General features: G+C 46.5%; 1 protein-coding gene across 1 annotated transcript in view; it reads right to left on the bottom strand.

Moving 5' to 3' along the window:
- The window catches only part of MMP7 (matrix metallopeptidase 7), an 8,773-nt gene extending 2,859 nt beyond the window's left edge, over positions 1–5,914 (bottom strand). Inside the window, exons 1-4 of the mRNA XM_049614334.1 lie at positions 5,807–5,914; positions 3,352–3,578; positions 3,117–3,265; positions 1,176–1,304 (exon numbers count right to left, since the gene is read on the bottom strand). Of these exons, the coding sequence (XP_049470291.1) occupies positions 1,176–1,304; positions 3,117–3,265; positions 3,352–3,578; positions 5,807–5,914 (613 nt within the window). The remainder of the gene's footprint in view (positions 1–1,175; positions 1,305–3,116; positions 3,266–3,351; positions 3,579–5,806) is intronic.
- Positions 5,915–19,307: the final 13,393 nt, after the last annotated feature.

Genomic DNA, 19,307 nt, shown 5'->3' with positions numbered 1-19,307 from the left:
AACAGTGAACGATCTCAGAATGGTCTACAACTCCCAAGTATCATAGTCTCTGCTTCCCTTTCTCCTCCAGGAAAACAAACTTACTGCAGTGCCTGGGAGGCTCAGGCAGCTGAGTGTATGTCTCTTGATTTTAGCTCAGGTCATAGGCTCATGGTTCGTGGGATCAAGCCCCACGTAGGGCTCTGTGCTGACAGCATGGAGCCTGCTACAGATTCTCTCTCTCTCCTCTTTCTCTCAAAATAAATAAATAAAACTGAAAGAGAGAGAGAGAGAGAGAGACTCAGAGTCCTTTTAAATGCTTTCTTTTTGTGGGGCACCTGGGTGACTCAAGTCAGTTAAGCGTCAGACTCTTGATTTCGGCTCAGGTCATGATCTCATGGTTCCTCAGTTTGAGCCTCCACATTAGGCTCTGCACTGACTGCATGGAACCTGCTTGGGATTCTCTGTCTCTGTCTCTCTCTCTGCCCCTCCCCACTCTGTCTCTCTCTCTGTCTCTCAAAGTAAATAAATAAGCTTAAAAAAAAACCCTGAAAAACACCTTACTTTTGGGAAATATAAAGAACTCTAATTTATCAAATTATTAAGGTATCCCAAACACTATGCTAAGCGCTGCATAAACATTATCTCATTTAATTTATTAAAAAAATTTTTTTGAGACAGAGAGACAGAGCATGAACGGGGGAGGGGCAGAGAGAGAGGGAGACACAGAATCGGAAGCAGGCTCCAGGCTCTGAGCCATCAGCCCAGAGCCCGACGCGGGGCTCGAACTCACAGACCGCGAGATGGTGACCTGAGCTGAAGTCGGACGCTTAACCGACTAAACCACCCAGGCGCCCCTATCTCATTTAATTTAAACAACAATCCCACGAGATGGGAATTATTTATAGTACCATTTCATAGGTGGAAACTGAGACTCAGAGAAGTCAAATAACTTGGCTAGAGACACACAGGGAGTGGCTGGTAGAGGCCCAGCAGGGTGAACCAGGTGTGGTTTGCACTCCCTTCCAGCTCCCATCCACACAGCATTATAAGCATGTGAAATGAAATAATGCATTTAGAGCACAGGGTACAGTCATCGGCAGCTAACGATGGGTCAATACTTATTACTGCTTAGAGCAGTGATCAAGTTCAGACGTTTGCAAGTACGTGCAGGGGAAGAGTGATGAGGTGCTGACCTAGACCCCTGCCGTCGGCCCAGCGCTCGTCCTCATCGAAGTGGGCGTCTCCTCCCAGGCCCGGCCCAGGTTCGTAGGCATGGGCCAGTGTGCCTCCTGGTCCGTCAAATGGGTAGAAGTCCCCGTGAGCTGAAACAAAGAGGGCGGTTGCCTTTAGTGACTGTGGTTGATACAGTGACAGCGGCTATGAAGCTCGGCCCCGTCCACAAAGTCCACATGGGGTTACCAGCAGGGCGGTGTGCGTGTTTATGGGTCTCAGGAACATTCTGTTTCAGAAAACCACTGCTCAGCCCCGATAACCATCTGAGACTGAAAGCTTGGCATGTGGGTGTCACATTTGGTCCTGGGCAGGATGGAGAATGGGTGGGGTATTACGTTTGGGAACTTAACGTGTGTACCTTTTAGTAGCTTTTCCTTGAAAGCCTAGCTAGTTCTCTGTGGGCAGAACAGATGGTCTCTAGGAGAACTGTGCACCAAGTGTCAAAATGAATTTTGCCAAGCGCTTTTATTTGTGATGTAGGGATGTTTGTTTTTGAATTGGTATGAGGCTGTATCCAGTTGATCCATTTCCTGAAACCTGGGAGCACCACGAGCAATGACTTCTTTCTGCAATGTTCTCTTTGACGTTGTCAGTACTGTGCTGGAATTCAAATTTCAGCTACAGTCACAGCTCCCGGGCAGTTTCAACGTTAGGACAGACTGGAAAGAACAGTATCTTTCTCTAAATTGGCATCATAAAACACTAGCCATTAATAGCCGTTTGTGTATATGGGTTGTATCTCTGGAAGCCCTATAATCTGAATGCTCTCATTTTCTGCTTTTCTACTCCACTGTTGGTAACAGGTCATCGGGAAGACCACTGGGCCTTTGGAAGTTATAACCCCTTCTCTTGGTTTAGTGTTGATGTTAGGTACGTTGTAACCTGTCCCATAGATATACACATATGCATTTATACATCTATCAGGATTTATGCTACAAAACAGGGGTTGGTAAACATTTTCTGTAAAGGACCAGATAATAAGGAATTTAGTATTAGTGAGCTTGGTAGCACCTATCACAATTGCTAAGCCCTCCCACTGTAGCCCCAAAGCAGTCACTGATAACAGGAAAATGAAGGACCATCACTAGGTTCTATTTTTTTTTAATTTTAATGTTTATTTATTTTTGAGAGAGAGAGAGAGAGAGAGAGAGAGTGCTTGCAAGTGGGGAGGGGCAGAGAGAGAGGGAGACACAGAATCTGAAGCAGGCTCCAGGCTCTGAGCTGTCAGCACAGAGCCCTATGTGGGGCTTGAACCCGTGAACTGTGAGATCATGACCTGAGCAAGCCAGACGCTTAACCAGCTGAGCCACCCAGGTGCCCTGACTGTCACTGTGTTCTAATAAATATTTATTTATAAAATCCTGGAACTGCCCAACAGAGAAAAAAGGATAAAAATGTATTTACAAAAATGGATGGCAGGCCAGGTTCAGCTCATGGGCGATGATTTGGCACCCCTCTGGTGGCTCTAGAGGCACCTGGGTGGTTTAATCTGTTAAGCGTCCAACTCGTGATTTCATCTCAGGTCATGATCTCAGGGTTCATGGGATTGAACTCTGTGTGGGACTCTGTGCTGACAGTTCTGAGCCTGCTTGGGATTCTCTCTCCTTCTCTCTCTGTCCCCCCTCCCCCACTCATTCTCTCTCTCAAAATAAACTTATTAAACTTATTAAACTTATTAAAAAATAGTGGCTCTACATTAACAAACTAGAAAAAGTATAGTGACATATATACATCATTATATATGTCTATATATAGATCATTATCTATTATATATGTCATACGTATATCATATTGAAAGATCGTATGTATAGAAAAGATCTTAAATCCTGAAAAGAGGAAGGTGCTGCTATAAATAACAAGCAAAACAGCACCCAGGACTAGCCTGCGGGAACCCTCCTTACCTCCTCTTGCAAAGCCAATCACGATATCGGGAATTCCCAGCACAACTCTCCTGAAGGATAGTGGGATCTCTTTGCTCCACATATTCAAGGCCTTTGCCACTAAATGATCCACTGTGACACGTGGTAAGTCTCGAGTGTACGATATGATCCTGGTAGCAAACAAGAAGACAATGTTTGACCTCCTAGGAAGAGGGTTTTACTGGTCTCTGCCCGAATGAACCGAAGGAAAACTAACCTGTAGGTGACCACTCTAGAAGTCCACTTTGGCCTGTTTCTGGATGGCAAGTCTTCTCCGGTGTCCGGAAGCCCGCATCTGGGCTGTTGCATTACCACTATCACGCGGGAGTCCAGCATTCCAGTCACGGGCAGGCGGAAGAACTTCTGCATTTCCTTGAGCTGGGCTCCGAAGCTGTCGGCATCCCTCGATTTGGCGTCAGATGGGTAAAATCTCTTGAGGTACTCCTGTCGGAAAGAAGAAATTGTTCTCTCATCGTATTTACTGTCTTTTTCTTATGTCTCCGAGGTCTATGCATCATCTTTGCCTCTGGCTCCTGTGGACTCCAACGGTGGTTTGAAGACAGAGTCCTTACACGGTCATTAAGTGAAATAAGTGTGCATTAATGAGATAAAAATTTAGTATCGATAATGACACATAGTCATTCCATTTCATGAGCAAAAGAGTCTGTCCATTTTCCTTTTACCCCATTAGATGTTTTGAGGAGACCCACTGTACCCTTTATAAACCACAGGCTGGCTTGTACTGGCCCGTCAGGAAGAGCACCCCGTGTGTCCCTGCAGGGCACAGCAGAGACGCTGTGGGGAGGTCCGAAGTCAGCAGCCACGCCTGAGATTCTCGAGAGGTCTGGCCCTCGTGGAGGTTAAAGGGTCTTTAAGTTTTAGTCCTGGGAAGGATATTGTGAAAGTATTTTGTTGAACGTGCATATTCTCTGGGGGAAGATAACAAAGCTCCTAACAGCTGAATGATGTGCTCGGGGCCACCCATTACATTAGTACCGGAACTGGCCCTGTCCCCTCACTGCCCATGCTGGGTTCTTTTCATTGCTAAAGCTCCAGCAGAGCCCACACCTCGAGGCTGCAGGACAGGGCAGGTCTGCCAGGTGTATTCCATGTACAGCTGGGGCCTTGGCACTTTCTTAAGGGACCCGAGTGTCTGGATAGGAGCATGGCAGTCCAGCAGCCTGAGTAGCAAAAAGTAAACAGTGAATGCAACAGCGCCAGCGGCTTCATGAGAGCTTGTACTGAGCACCTGTCACTGGCAGGGACAAGACCAGGATCCTCACATACATTTAAACTCGAGCCACCCCGGGAAGTAGGGACGGCTTTGTCATGAGTCATGGCTCAGAGAAGGAAATCAGCACAGGGTCACCCCATGAGGAACCAAAGGAGACACATTTTGTTTTCTTTTTTCTTTTTCTTTTTTTAAAGTGTATTTATTTATTTTGATGGGGAGAGAGAGAGAGAGAGAGAGAGAGAGAGCAGGGGAGGGGCGGGGGACAGAGGGTCTGAAGCGGGCTCCGTGCTGACAGCAGACAGCCCGACATGGGGCTCGAACCCATGAACCCTGAGATCATAACCTGAGCCGAAGTCGGACACTTAACTGACTAAGCCCCCAGGTGCTCTGCAAAGAAGTCCTTTTATCCCTTCCTTAACTGCAGGCTTTACAAAGACACTCTTTTGGAAGAGATCTTTTTGCATCCTTGATATGAATTTTCCTGCTTTCTCTGGTTTATTAGCAACTGGTGCACTAAGTACAGGGGCTCAGTGTTCTTGCAAATGTACTGCTTCGGGGGAACCAGTTATATTAACCTTGTGAAATCGCTGTTTTGCGGGTAAAAAACAGTCAAATGTTAGGAATTTCGCACGGTATGGGGAGTTTCTCAAAGTCAGAGTTAACGTGAGACACAAGTAGACTTTTCTTATGCTTAAGGCTTAAGTTTATGAACTTAAACTTTTCCTCCCTGCTCGGGAGGAAAAATACCGAAAATTAACTACTTATACTTATTAGTTTGCTTGTGAAGTCGTATACTGGAAAGACCATGGTTTTTGAACCAGCAAGACTTGCCCTTGACTCCTGTCGCTACCATGACCAAGTACGGGAATCCGCGTGACTTTCCATCCGTGTCCTGGGATAGAGCTGCAGGTTCCTTGACACACAGCACAGTGCAGCCCGTATGATCAGAAACGGCCTGCACGATAGTTGGCATTGTTATCACTCGCTTCTTCACTACAACAATCCCATGAGCTGAGTATCTGTGTCCCCCTTGGGCGAAGTCACCAGTGCGTGCCCGCCCGCCGTCCCCGTCGGCTTGTAAGCGGACAGCTGCCAACTCTACCCTTGTTTTCTGATTTCAAGCCACCACCAGGAGTCCTTAAGAGTGACACTCAGCTCTCTATGGAAAGAATCTCCAGCCACAAGAAGTGATATCAACAACTTCAATTTGTTGAGGGGGCACCCCCGTGGGTCGACTGCACCGTTGTCCCCGGTTTGCACGGGGAATACCAGAGCTCACAGAAGGGCACTAACCTTCTCATGTCGTCTGTGTGGTGAGGGAGGAGGGGCGGGAGCGGGAGCCCAGTTTGGGCAGTGCTCCCCGATCGAAACCCATATTCTACATAATCAGAAAAACTACCCCAACTGAAAAACGCGCTTCTGAGCGGCAGGGACATACCTGAGCCTGCTTCCACTGTGACTCACTGTGGCCGCCCGCCTCCCGGGGGAGCGGCAGGGCTGGGCTTTGGGGCAGCAGACACAGGACACACAGCACCGCGAGCCGCATGGTCGCTCCGCATTCTCTGCCGGCCGCTGCAGAGATTTATATAGTTGTCAGCCCTGCATGTGGAAACCGGTGACTCATTTGAGTGTTTTCTTTCTTTTCGGTGTCTACAGAACTTTGGAAGCATGTGTGAGTTTTCATTAATGGCCACAAGGAAGTTTTATGTCCTTATTGGCAGGAAGCCCACAATGTATTTGCCTTTTTTCAAAGGATCCCCCCCGCCTTTGGTGTATAAATTTAACCATGAGAAAACATACTTTATTTGCCAAAATGAAATTGCTACTTAGACTCGTCTTTTCAACTTAAAATGTTGGGGAGCATCATTTAGGACTTACCGTAGCAGGATGCATCTTAAAAGAATTTTTTAAGAGTGTGAAATGCAAGGAAAATTACCAAAAAACATACAACTAATCAACTAATTATTAAGCAAACGTTCTTTAATAAACACCAAAGTCAAGGTTTGAGTCCAACTTCTTTATTTTTATCAAAGATGAAATGGAAGCCAAAATGACAGTAGCCAAAATGACTCACTTCCCCAAGGTCACAGGGTTACTTGCTAGTGGTCCTGACAGCCAGCCCAGAGCTGTTTCTATCACACCAATCATCAGCTTGTTTTGTCATTATAGTCAACATTTCTTGGGAGAGCCCCATGGCTTTTGACTAGAATACATCATGGAAAACCCCTCAGATATGCTGGAGCTGAAAAATTTAATTCTTCAAACATCCCCCAAATCATCTGGAGGTTGGGTGTGGTGAGTCAGCAAAGGTAAACTTTCCAGATGAATAAATTAAGTTTTCAGGGCACCTGGGTGGCTCAGTTGGCTAAGGGTCTGACTCTTGCTCTCAGCTCAGGTCTTGATCTCAGGGTCGTGAGTTCAAGCCCCATGCTGGGCTCTGCACTGGGCATGAAGCCTACTTAAAAAAAAATAAATTAAATACGCTCTCTTTATGTAGATGCGTTAATTCTGTGTCATCACAGTTCAACTATACTTGAGAACCTGGTGTCTTTAGTCAGTGTGTGGCATGTAACGGGTGCATAATATGTGGTTATAAAGATCAATATTTGCGTGTGGATTTGGATCAGCTAGTATGGTAATATGAGGTTTTCTGTGATCTTTGCTTGGAATTAAAGTTCAAAGCATTCCCTATATATTATATTTTCTATTTCTGTTTATTTTTAGTAATTCAAAGAGCATTTGAGGTTACAAACATTTTAAACAAATTTTAGTAACTCCCTTGAATACTCACTTTTGGGTTGCGAGAAAGACGTCTTTTCTTCTCTTGTTCCTTTGAATTATAATTTGTGAAAAAGTGAACAAGTGGGATCAAGTCCCAGTCCCTGCCCAGAGTTTATGCTCTAGGGTAGGGGTGCAGGGAGGGAAGTACTCTTAAAACAGTGGGACAAACGCTTGCAGTAGGCAATGCTACCAGCCAGAGGGAGCGGCTAATCCTTCCCATGGGGACTGAGGATTGATCCATGCCTTTGAGCTGGATTTGGGAGGGTAGCCATTATAGGAAGAGCACATCGAAGGAAGAAGACAGCACGAAGAGCAAGCCGTCAGTGTTGCTGGAAGGTGAGTGGCTGGGAAGGGAGGGGGGTCCAGTTGTGAAGGGCCAGTCTTGCGTGCTAGGGGCTTCTGACTTTTTCCTAAATGGTGTCAAGGAACATTTCAGAGGAAGAAAGTGGCATTCTCAGATCTGTGATGTTGCGAGCAAATGTTGGTGGTTGTTCTGAGGATGGGCTGGGGACGACAGATGATTCTCCGTAGAGGGATATGAGAGAGGCAGAAAGGTCAAGAAGAAGTTATCCAATAATCCAGGTGAGAGAGGAAAGAAGAAGTCCTGAACCAGGACCGACTGCTGGGAGGAGAAGGAGGAAGGCGGTTCCAGATCCATCCGGAAGGTGGGACCGATGAAGAGAAAGCCAATCAAAAGCCGAGTTGCTGACTGGTGGCAGGAGTGAGGAAGAGAGAATTAAAGACTGATGGATTTAGTGGAGGGCAGTGCTGTCATTGCAGGACAAGGCTTTCGGGAGAAAGAACAAGAAGTAAATTTTTCAAGGGAAGCAGGGACTTGGTTGTGGTGAAGCAATGACATCAGTTTTGGATGTTGAGTTTGGGTGTGTTCAGTGGGAACATCAGATCTGGAGCTCATGGGGGTGATCTGGTCTTGCAGATACAGGTTGTGAGTGACTTATTTCAAAAGAAGGAAAACCATGCACTTTTTAGTGTAGTAAAATTTGCGTAATATAAAATTTGCCATCTTAAACATTTTTAAACATTTTATTCTTTATTTTTTAAAATTTACATCTAAATTAGCATATAGTGCAGCAATGATTTCAGGAGTAGATTCCTTAATGCCCCTTCCCCATTGAGCCCATCCCCCCTCCCACAACCCCTCCAGTAACCCTCAGTTTGTTCTCCATATTTCTGAGTCTCTTCTGTTTTGCCCCCCTCCCTGTTTTTATATTCTTTTTGCTTCCCTTCCCTTATGTTCATCTGTTTTGTCTCTTAAAGTCCTCATATGAGTGAAGTCATATGATATTTGTCTTTTTCTGACTAATTTCGCTTGCGTTAATACCCTCCAGTTCCATCCATGTAGTTGCAAATGGCAAGATATCATTCTTTTTGATTGCCGGGTAATACTCCATTGTTTATATACCACATCTTCTTTATCCATTCATCCGTCGATGGACATTTGGGCTCTTTCCATACTTTGGCTATTGCCGATAGCGCTGCTATAAACATGGGGGTGCATGTGTCCCTTCGAAACAGCACACCTGTATCCCGTGGATAAATGCCTACTAGTGCAATTGCTGGGTCGTAGGGTAATTCTATTTTTAGTTTTTTGGGAAACCTCCGTACTGTTTTCCAGAGTGGCTGCAGCAGCTTGCATTCCCAACAACAATGCAAAAGAGATCCTCTTTCTCCGCATCCTCGCCAACGTCTGTTGTTGCCTGAGTTGTTAATGTGAGCCATTCTGACAGGTGTGAGGCGGTATCTCCTTGTGGTTTTGATTTGTATTTCCCTGATGATGAGTGATGTGGGGCATTTTTTCATGTGTCGGTGGGCCATCTGGATGTCTTCTTTGGAGACGTGTCTATTCATGTCTTTGGCCCATTTCTTCACGGGATTATTTGTTTTTTTAGGTGTTGAGTTTGATCAGTTCTTTATAGATTTTGGATACTTACCCTTTATCTGATATGGCACTTGCAAATCTCTTCTCCCGTTCTGTCGGTTGCCTTTTAGTTTTGCTGATTGGCCATCTTAACCATTTTAAGGGTGCAGTTCACTGCACGAAGTCCATTCACTATATTTTACAATCATCACCAATATCTACTTCCGGAACCTCTTCGTCATCCCAAGCAGAAATTCGATACCATTCACATGATAAGTCTCTGCTTCCCCATCTTCCTAGCCCCTGGTGATCTCTGAATATGACTATTCCAGGCAACTCGTACAAGTGTGTTCGTCTCATGGTGGTCCTATTTTTTAAATTTATTTTTTATTTTATATATATATAGAAAGAGAGCATGAACGAGAGAGAGAGGGACAGAGAGAGAGGGAGAAAGAGAGAGAGAGAATCCCAAGCAGGCTCCATGCTCAGCGTGGAGCCCAGCACGGGGCTCGATCCCACGACCCTGGGATCATGGCCTGAGCCGAAATCAAGAGTCAGATGCTCTGCCCGCTGAGTCGCGGTTGTCCACCCGCATTTGCGTTATTTCCTTCAGCACAATGTCTTCTAGGTTCATCCACGTTGTAGCTGGTGTCAGAGCTTCCTTTTTATGGCTGAATAATATCCCATCCTGTGAATGTATCACATTTTATTTATCAATGTATCTGTCAACATCTTCGGTTGCTTCCTGCTTGGCTGTTATAAACAATTGTGCAATGATCTTCAGCATACACGTATCTGTTTGAATCCCTGCTTTCAATCAGTTCAGGCATGTCCCTGTGAGAGGGACCGCGGAGCCAACACCAAACCGTTTTCTACAGAGACGGCACATTTTGCATTCCCAGCTCTCCACGTCCTCGCCAGCATTTGTTATTTTCTGGGTTTACAAACTTGTCTTTTTGAAAACCACAAACTGGTATCTCGTTAGGGTTTTGATTTGTATTTCTAATGACTGATGAATGACGTGGAGCATCTTTTTATGTGCTTGCGGTCCATTTGTAAGTCTTCCTTAGATGGTTATCTATTCAAGCTTTTTGACCATATTTTTAATTGGGTTGTTTGTCTTTTTGTTGTTGAGCTGTAGGAGTTCTTTGTATATTGTGGATGTTACGCCATTATTAGATGTGTGATTTGCAAGTATTTTCCTCCTCTCTGTAGGTTGTCTTTTTACATTCTTGATAATGTCCTTTGATGCCCTTGTATCCAAAAATCCACCACCACGTCCAAAGTTGTGAAGATTCCTGCCTATGTTTTACGAGTTTTATGGTTTTAGCTCTAATATGTAGGTCATTGATCCACATGCTTTACAATTTTTTTCTTTTCTTAAAGTTTTTATTTTAGGGGTGCCTGGGTGGCTCAGTTGGTTAAGTGTCCGACTTCGGCTCAGGTCACGATCTTGCGGTTTGTGAGTTCGAGCCCCACGTCGGGCTCTGTGCTGACAGCTCGGAGCCTGGAGCCTGCTTCAGATTCTGTGTCTCTCCCTCTCTCTGCCCCTCCCCTGCTCATGGTCTGTTTCTCTGTCAATAATAAATTAATTAAAAAAAATTTTTTTTTAAGTTTTTATTTTAATTCTAGTTAGTTAACATGCATATAATTACCATATTTGTTTCTGGTGTACAATGTAGGGATTCAACCCTTCCACACATCACCCCGTGTTCCTCGCAGGGAATACTCCCTTAATCCCCATCATCTGTTTCACCCATCTCCCCACCCACCAGTCTGGTGACCATCAGTGTGTTCTCTGTAGTTCAGAGTCTATTTAAGAGGCACCTGGTTGGCTCAGTCGGTTAGGCGTTGGACTCCTGATCTCAGCTCAGGTCTTGATTTCAGGTTTGTGAGTTCAAGCCCCGCATTAGGCTCCAGGAAGGGGGTGGAGCCTACTTAGGAAAAGTCTGTTTCTTGGTTTGTCTCTTTCTTTTCCCCCTGCTATGTTCATCTGTTTTGTTCCTTAAGTTCTACCTATGAGTGAAAGCCTACGGTATTTGTCTTTCTCTGACTGACTCATTTCACTTACTTTCTAGCTTATCTAGCTTCATCTAAGTTGTTGCAAATGCCAAGATCTCATTCTTTGGGTGGCTGAGTAATACTCCATTGTGTATATATCCCACATCTTCTTTATCTGTTTATCTATTGATGGACATTTGGGCGGCTTCCAGATCTTGGATTGTGGATCCAGATTTATCTTGGACAAACAGAGGGGTGCAGGTACCCCTTTGAATCAGTATTTTTGTATCCTTTGGGTAAATACCTAGTAGTGCAATTGCTGGGTCGTAGGGTAGTTCTATTTTTAATTTTTTGAGGAACCTCCATCCTGTTTTCCAGAGTGGCTGCACCAGTTTGCATTCCCACCAGCAGTGCATGAGGGTTCCCCTTTCTCTGCATCCTTGCCGACATCCATTGTTTCCTGAGTGGTTGATTTTAGCCGTTCTGACCCTGACCGGTGTGCATGGGCTTTCCTTTTCACACCCCTGCTGTCCTCCTGCTGTGGTGTGATTTTCTGCTTTGATGCTCCGACCAGACTGACTTCTCAGATTACAGGTGGTCATTCAGTCCTGGTCAGTTTCCTCAGTTTCCTCGTGTCTGTGACAATGGAGTAATCCGTCTGTGCCTCAGACTTGTTACCTAAAAAGCAGGGATGGTAGCTTCCTCATGTGGTTGTAGTGGGGACAGAGTGAGGGGATTAAGTGTATGAGCGTGGGAAGAACTTTATAATTGCTAGGTAGGATCATTGTCACCGTCCTTACCTACGGGGGGTTTTTATGTCCTGTTACACCCTTTTTCCTCCACCTCTATGAACTCAGCAGGATCATCAGATAATTAGGTTTAAAAAAGAAATAGGTTTAAGTGGTTTTGTTAAAAAATTTGATGCTGGAAACACCAATGTTTTCTGAGACACAAGAAAGTAACTATTTTAAATATTACAGTGTGGTGAGTTATAATAACCAACTAATGAAATTGTCTTGGGGCACCTGGGTGGCTCAGTAGGTTAAGCGTCTAATTTCAGCTCAGGTCATGATCTCACAGTTCATGAGTTCTAGCCCCACGTTGGACTTTGTGCTGACAGCTCAGAGCCTGGAGCCTGCTTCAGATTCTGTCTCCCTCTCTGTCTGCCCTTACCCTGCTTTTGCTCTGTCTCTCTCTCTCTCTCTCTCTCTCTCTCTCAAAAATAAACATTAAAAACAAAAGACATTGTCTTATCATAGATGGTATTGACTTTAAATAAGGAAAGCGTTTGTGTTGTTTGTCAATGAAATCTCTAGGTGCACGGTCTGAACAACGAAACATCCAGAAGAAACAGTCAGAGATAGAGAGTAAATCAGATGCCAGGACAAGGGACACAAGTTTAATTTCAGATTCAGGAAACACTCGTGTGCAGGGCGTGCTGGGGTTCTGCAGAGCAGGAAGGCACTGTGGCACCTTAGTGGGTGCAGCCGCGGACGCGCGGCTCCTGCTGTGCCTGGGTGACAAGTGACCGCACAAGGGGACATGCAAGCCTGTTCTGAGTGCAATGTGTGCTGCTGTGGGAGCACCGCCTCTCTGTGAGGTCGCCGGGCCCGGAGGCCCACGCATCGGCTGACAGAAAGTTCTAGAACTGGGAAACAGGAGAGGCAGGAGGTGCTGAGTGACTGCAGCCTGTGCCCTTCCTCTCTACCCCTTCCTTTCATCTCAGACCGGAGCCCGCAGAGATGGGGACCCGGCCTAACCAAGCCCGGCTCCCTGCTTGTGCAAGGCGGTCCCCATCAGGGCCCATCTTCACAAGTGACACTTGTCCTCATCCAGCCCAGCCCTGTGGGAGGACGGAGCCATGCACCTGACCTCCTCGAGGGCCCCGGGTCTGCACAGCGATGGGAGGACGGTCAGCACCCAGTGTGGCCCTGCAGGTCACGTAGAACTCAGCGCTGACCTTCTTGTTCTTACAGAAACCCTCACCAGCCACACCTTCTGCCTCCTGTCCTGCTGCTGAGTCTCCTGGCTTCCGACCCGACACTGGGGTTTTACCTTATTCTGTGTTCCAAATTAGGCACCCTCCAGTAACATCCACGCTGTCTTCTGTCCATCAAGGGCTTGGGGCCTCTCTCCCCTCATGGACTCGCTCGTCGCGGTGTTTCTCTGAGCACAGTTACTCGTGTCCAGCTGCCCCCCGGCCTCAGCAGGTGATGGGAGCCACCTGAGAGTGTCTGTGTGTCCGTGGGGAGACCCTGCCTGCACTTCCGTTGCTTCTGTGACTTTCAGAAATAGTAGCAAGTGACTTACCCCAGGTTGTGCCTAGAATGGCCCTGGATGTCGTGGGCGGGGGGCGGGGGGTTCCTTCGGGCTTCAGTCAGTTCCTCTGGGAGTATATGCCCTCCTCTGTCCCTCTTCTGCATGTTCAGGTCGACCTGGAAAATCCATTAGATGGAGGCTTAGAGCCCAAACGGCAACTGGGACTTCCTCCTGGGTCGTTTCACGTCTGGACCTTGACGTGTTTGTACAACTAACACTAGCACTAGTTTCCGAAGAAGCCGAGTGTCCTGGCCGGGGCTGTGCCCTCTGACCTGCCTGTGTCGGGGGGCCGGCCCCAGGGTAGCTCCTGGCTGGGCCGCACCTGCTGGGCTGTGCCCCTGCCCGAGTGGACACTGAGCCTGGGTTGGCCAGGGGCGTCTTCACTCGGCCTCTTCTGTGGTTGCGGCTGAGAGAACTGGCTGGTTTAAATCCAGATTGGAGCCGCTTCCACGACGGGCCATGGCCATGTCTCTCCCTTCCCTCCAGCCGACTATTCCTGCCTTTGGGTCTCCCCACCTCTGCTGCCCCTCCTCCCTCGTTCACTAGCTCTCAGGGGGTTCCCGGGGCCATCAGTGCCGTCTTCACCTCCATTCGTGGCCTCAGGTTACTTGCATTTTCTTTTCATTCTTTTTTAGGTTTTTATTTATTTATTTTGGGAGAGGGAAAGAGAGCAGGGGAGGGACAGAGAGACAGAGGGAGAGAGAGAGAGGGAGAGGGAGAGAGAGACAGAGAGAGAGAGAGGGAGAGGGAGAGAGGGAGAGGGAGAGAGGGAGAGGGAGAGGGAGAGAGGGAGAGAGGGAGAGAGGGAGAGAGGGAGAGAGGGAGAGAGGGAGAGAGAGAGAGAGAGAGAGAATCCCAAGCAGGCTCCACACTGTCAGCACAGAGCCCGACATGGGGCTTGAACTCATGAACGGCGAGATCGTGACCTGAACCAAAATCAAGAGCTGACGCTAAATCGACTGAGCCCCCCGGGTGCCCCGGGTTACTTGCATTTCAGTCCTGGTCTCTCACTGAGGAGGGTCATTCCCTTTTGGAGAAACCACGGACGTGAGTGGATAGCGAGGGGCCCCGCCCGCCGGTCCTGCCTCCTTCACTCGTGCCTCCTTGCTTCTGGGCCTCCGTCACCTGAGAAGAGGTTTGTACCTAGCTCCTTACTGCCTCCACCTGGGCTTCCCAAACCTCTCTGTTCAAGTTCCCCCGGGGGCTCTCAGGGGGCGGTCTGAAGTGGCCCGCAGGAAGGGCCGTTTCTCTGAAGCTTTATGTTTCCTTTCATACCCAATGGTTTGGTTACACGCTCCCCGAGCCTCCATAGTCTACGCAGACGTAGGAACTGTATTTAGCGGTTTTTCCAAGAACAGGAAAGTGCAGGACTCGCACTGATGTGACCAGGAAACACAGTGTGGCAAAGGCACTCTGGGAAAGAAGACATCAGCGTTTTGCTTACTGGAGGGTTCCCTGGCGACTCCAACATGCAAATCTGTATCTGCATCTGTGATCTTAGATTCCTTTTTTGTATTTCCCCAACGTATCTGACCAAGGATTTCCTTGTAATTAATTAGGCATGCCTGAGCTGTGAGGTTCTGTGGAAGACGGGAAGGGGGAAAGTGTCCCGCTGACCACCGCTATTTCTCTTCTAGACGTTCACAAGATGAGCGCCCCCGCCCCCGCCGTGGGAGTGGGGTCACGCACCCCCTTTTCTTGCTCAGCAGGTTTCCTTCATTTTTTCTTTCTTCTGAAGTCATGAAGTTCTTCTCAAACATGTCCTCAGTATTTTGCTATTTGCTTCATTATTTTGGACGCTGTTTCAGTCGAACTATCGTTTTGCTGCTCCCACGATGTGGCGACTTGGCAGGGATACAGAACCGCGCCCAGAATTACGGCATGGTCCAGAGTTGCCGGGTCACTGCACCTGGTCTAGACCATTGCTTTGCCAACGGAATGCACCTGCTCTCGTTGACCTGGGGCCACAGCTTCCATGATTTGCTTTAAAAAGGAGTGTCACCCAGACTAGGTGAATATCGGTGAGGGCAAGGGGCAACAGGGAGGGGACTTTTCCCAAACCAGCTAGGATTGCTTCCTAAAACGTTGTGGTAACTCTTTCTTTGTGGATGTATTTTTCTTTCTTTTTTTAATGTTTATTTTGAGAGAGAGAGAGACAGAGACGGAGTGCGAGTGGGAGAGGGGCAAAGGGAGAGGGAGACACGGGGACAAATCTAGACCCTCACCTACCCAGAGCGGCACCGAGGACTAAACTCTACTAACTAGATCCTGTCCTCCACTGGTTCCTGTGTATCCTTACTTCCCCACAATGTGCTGTCGCCGCACACTCAGATTTCTTTTCCTTCTCCTGTTCCTTCTCTGAAAAGGTATGTTTTTGTTACGGTGTCATATTAGCCCAAGTTCTAACCACTCCTGACTCGTCAGTCGGGGTGCCCATGTGTATGCTTCATGCACATGTCAATAAACTTCTGTTTTTTTCTCATTAATCTGTCTTTTGTTACTCTAATTTACAGGCCCCCGGCGGCAGAACCCAGAGGACACAGGAAGATTTCTTTCTGCCTCTGCGGTTCTCACAGAGAAGCCCACAAGGTTAGGAGTACGAGCTGGGGAAAGGCGTTGGTTTAAAGGCTGCACAGGCTGTAGGAGTTCTGGCCATCTGTCCGCGTCCCAGGCCAGGCTGGGCCATCACAACGCGTTTTCCCCGCAGGGAACAGGTATCTGCTACTCTTGCCCCCAGATCCCGGGCTCTGCACTGTGACTGTCTTTCTGGGGACTTGTTAGGTCTCACAGCTCGAACCTGTAATGAAATCATCCCTCTATTTAAATCTGGCCCTATTTAAATCTGGTAACATTGTTATCCTTCCAATAAATAGGTCAGAACGATACCTGCTATCTCAAAAATGTAAAGATTGTTGTTCTTACGTCTTAGTATCGGGGGCAGAAGACTCAGCAGCTTGTCCATCACCCGAGAGGGTGTTTTGTGTGACCCAGGACACCGCACCCAACCTACGGTGAACAGAGCCTAGGGTAGAAAAGGTAATCTGTTGTACTAACACCTTTAATTAAGTAACCCCCCTCTCCCACTGAATCAAACCATCATCTTTACCCTAAATTAAATCATCTTTATGCCCTGTCATATAAATGTCTCCAAATATGCAAGTTAAAAGCAAGTGGATGAACAATATGGTTAATATTTACAGACGTTCCATTTACATAAATAAATATATGTTCAAATATAAAATATGTGTGTAATGGTAGTTTCTTTCAGGGAGGGGAGGGCAGTGGGACACAGATAAAGGGAAATTTTCACCCTTTGCCTCATAATAATAAAAGCTCACACTGATTGCCTGTTTCAGGCCCTGTTCTAAAGCTTTGAGATTCCAGAGTTCAAACCTCAGCTGACAAATGGGCCAGCTGTGTGACTGTCACTGTAAAACTCGTTACTTAAATCCTCTGTGCCTCAGTTTCCTCATCTGCAAAATGTAAATAAAAGTGGTCCCTAAGTAGTGGGTTTTTTGCAAGAGTTAAATGAGATACACAGTAGTCCCCTTAACTGTGGCTAAGCTCTCCATGGCTTGTCATGTGTGGTCAACCGCAGTCCAGAAGTGGGTGACCTTCCCCCGCCATGTGGGCAGAGAGTCAACGGTGGCCTCAGCCAGTGTGTTATCGTCGCCCTATTTTATTATTACTTATTGTTGTTAATCTCCTGTGCCTAACTTACAGAGTAAATGTTATTGAGGGCAAGTACGCACAGAGAAACTCGGTACACGTAGGGTTCGGTACCGTCTGTGGTCTCAGGCAGGCACTGGGGGTCTCAGAACGCCTCCCCTGCGGACAAGGGACAACGCCTCCCCTGCCCTCACATGGCTCATTAGAACAGCCCTTGACCCTGATGAAACTGCTCTTATTGTTAGGGTCCTCACCATTCCATTTTACAGATGAGGAAAGTGAGGCCCAAAGGTTGTATGTGACTCGTGAGTAAGTGATAGGGCCAAGCTTTAGACCCAGCCTGACACCAAAGCTGTGTCTTCTCACTTCTCCTGCATTATTGAGGGTTTTGCGAGCCTGCTTACGAATGAACACGTCACTCACAAGTCTTGGAGGAACTTAAAACTGTCATAAGAAATGTGAATGGAAAGTAAGTTATTTTCTACGTGATGGAGAAATTTTAACTATCATCTGTGTGATTTTTAAGAAAGCCTTGTAGAGTGTTGTTGTTTTTTAAACAGCTTTATTGAGCTATAATTTACATACCATAAAATGCACCTGTCAATGGTGGTCTTTTTTTTTTTTTTTAATTTTTTTAATGTTTATTTAGTTTTGAGACAGAGAGAGACAGAGCATGAACGGGGGAGGGGCAGAGAGAGAGGGAGACACAGAATCCGAAGCAGGCTCCAGGCTCTGAGCTGTTAGCACAGAGCCTGACGTAGGGCTCAAACTCACAAACCGTGAAATCACGACCCGAGCTGAAGTTGGACGCTTAACCGACTGAGCCACCCAGGCGTCCCTTTTTTTTTCTTTTTAAAGAAGAGTTTTAGAGAGTTTTGTTTTACCTCATGGTAGAATTCTCAGATTCACTCTTAGTGTCCAATAATTTGATTCAAGGCAACCCACTCACAGTTGTTAAGCACCTACAGACGAGAAAGCCTTGGGGAATACAGCAAGGCATGTGAAAGTCCCCAATCTTCCCTCAAGGTGAAAAGGTGGTGTTTTTTGATAATTTGCATTTCATTATTTTTGGCCATGTAAATCTTGATTCAATCATACACCATAGCGCTACTTGTGTGTGTGTGTGGCATTTGGTAATATGTTCACTGTTTTTGTTGTCAGGATTTTCTTCTGGCTCTGTGTTTGTTTTGAAGACGTTGCATTCGTTTGTGCAACGAATGTGGTGAAGGAAAGACTTGTCTGATGTTTACCATCTCCCTTGGAAGTACTTCTAACATCGTGCCTTATGCTGGTCGTTCCAGTCTGAGAATCTCCCAAACCAGAAAGATTCCCTCGGTTACTGGGTAACCCGACCGTGGGCTTCAAATTCAGATTCACGGGGCCCTCTCGTTCCACGTTTCCCACATCCCACGTATGGTCACAGACCGGCCCGAGTTGACATCATGTCTCCATATGTTACGAGCAGGCTTACTGGATACAAGGGGAAATCATCCCTTCCCCTAGGGACCTGAGTTTGGTGTATGCTGTGAGCCAGACAGAGACTATCAACTGGGAAACAGAATGGAAGTTCCTGGAAAGTTATAAATACTGGGGGCGCGTAACGCAATGCTGGAAGGGTTAGTAAAGCACTCACCACAGAATGGTTACGGTTCTGAGTCCATTGAGGCAGAGGCCACGTCCGATCCTGGGTTCATTTGGGTGGACAGAGCTGATCTGTAAAAGGAACATGGACTTTGGAGTCAGATACTCATTGATTCAAATCTCAGTTTTATCTTCTTAGACAGGTTACTCAACTTCTCTGGGCCTGTTTTCTCATCTCTAAAATGGGTTAATATAAAAGTTTTAAAACTTTCTTGTTTCTGGTTTCCTGGATCTTAGCGATTTTTTTTTTTTTGAAGTGCCTTTAGGCCAAAAGAATGTCCAAGAGTCCTGTTTATGAAGTAGGTCCAAATCAACTTAAAAATTATTTTTGTTCTAAAAACTTAGAAACTATTCAAACAAAGAATATACGTAAATGAAAGAAAAATTATTTTCATTTCATTCTCAACCACAATTTCTTACTAATGGTATCTGATTCTTGGAATAAGATCAACCTACATTGGTTTTCGTACAGTATTTGCTTTTCATTATAGCAACAGTGGAAAATCCAGTTTTGCAGTTTGACGACATTTAAAGGAATCTAGTATTGAAAACATGGACAACCTTGAGCTGCCGACTTGTGCAGTGTCCAACAAGTGTCTAGAATTGTATTTCCGTCTCATGAGTTCACCTGTGCGCCTTGAGGTATGTC

This window comes from Panthera uncia, chromosome D1 (genome assembly GCF_023721935.1).
Source record: "Panthera uncia isolate 11264 chromosome D1, Puncia_PCG_1.0, whole genome shotgun sequence".
In the NCBI taxonomy this organism is placed as follows: domain Eukaryota; kingdom Metazoa; phylum Chordata; class Mammalia; order Carnivora; family Felidae; genus Panthera; species Panthera uncia.
This window is presented reverse-complemented; position numbering and strand designations above follow the sequence as displayed.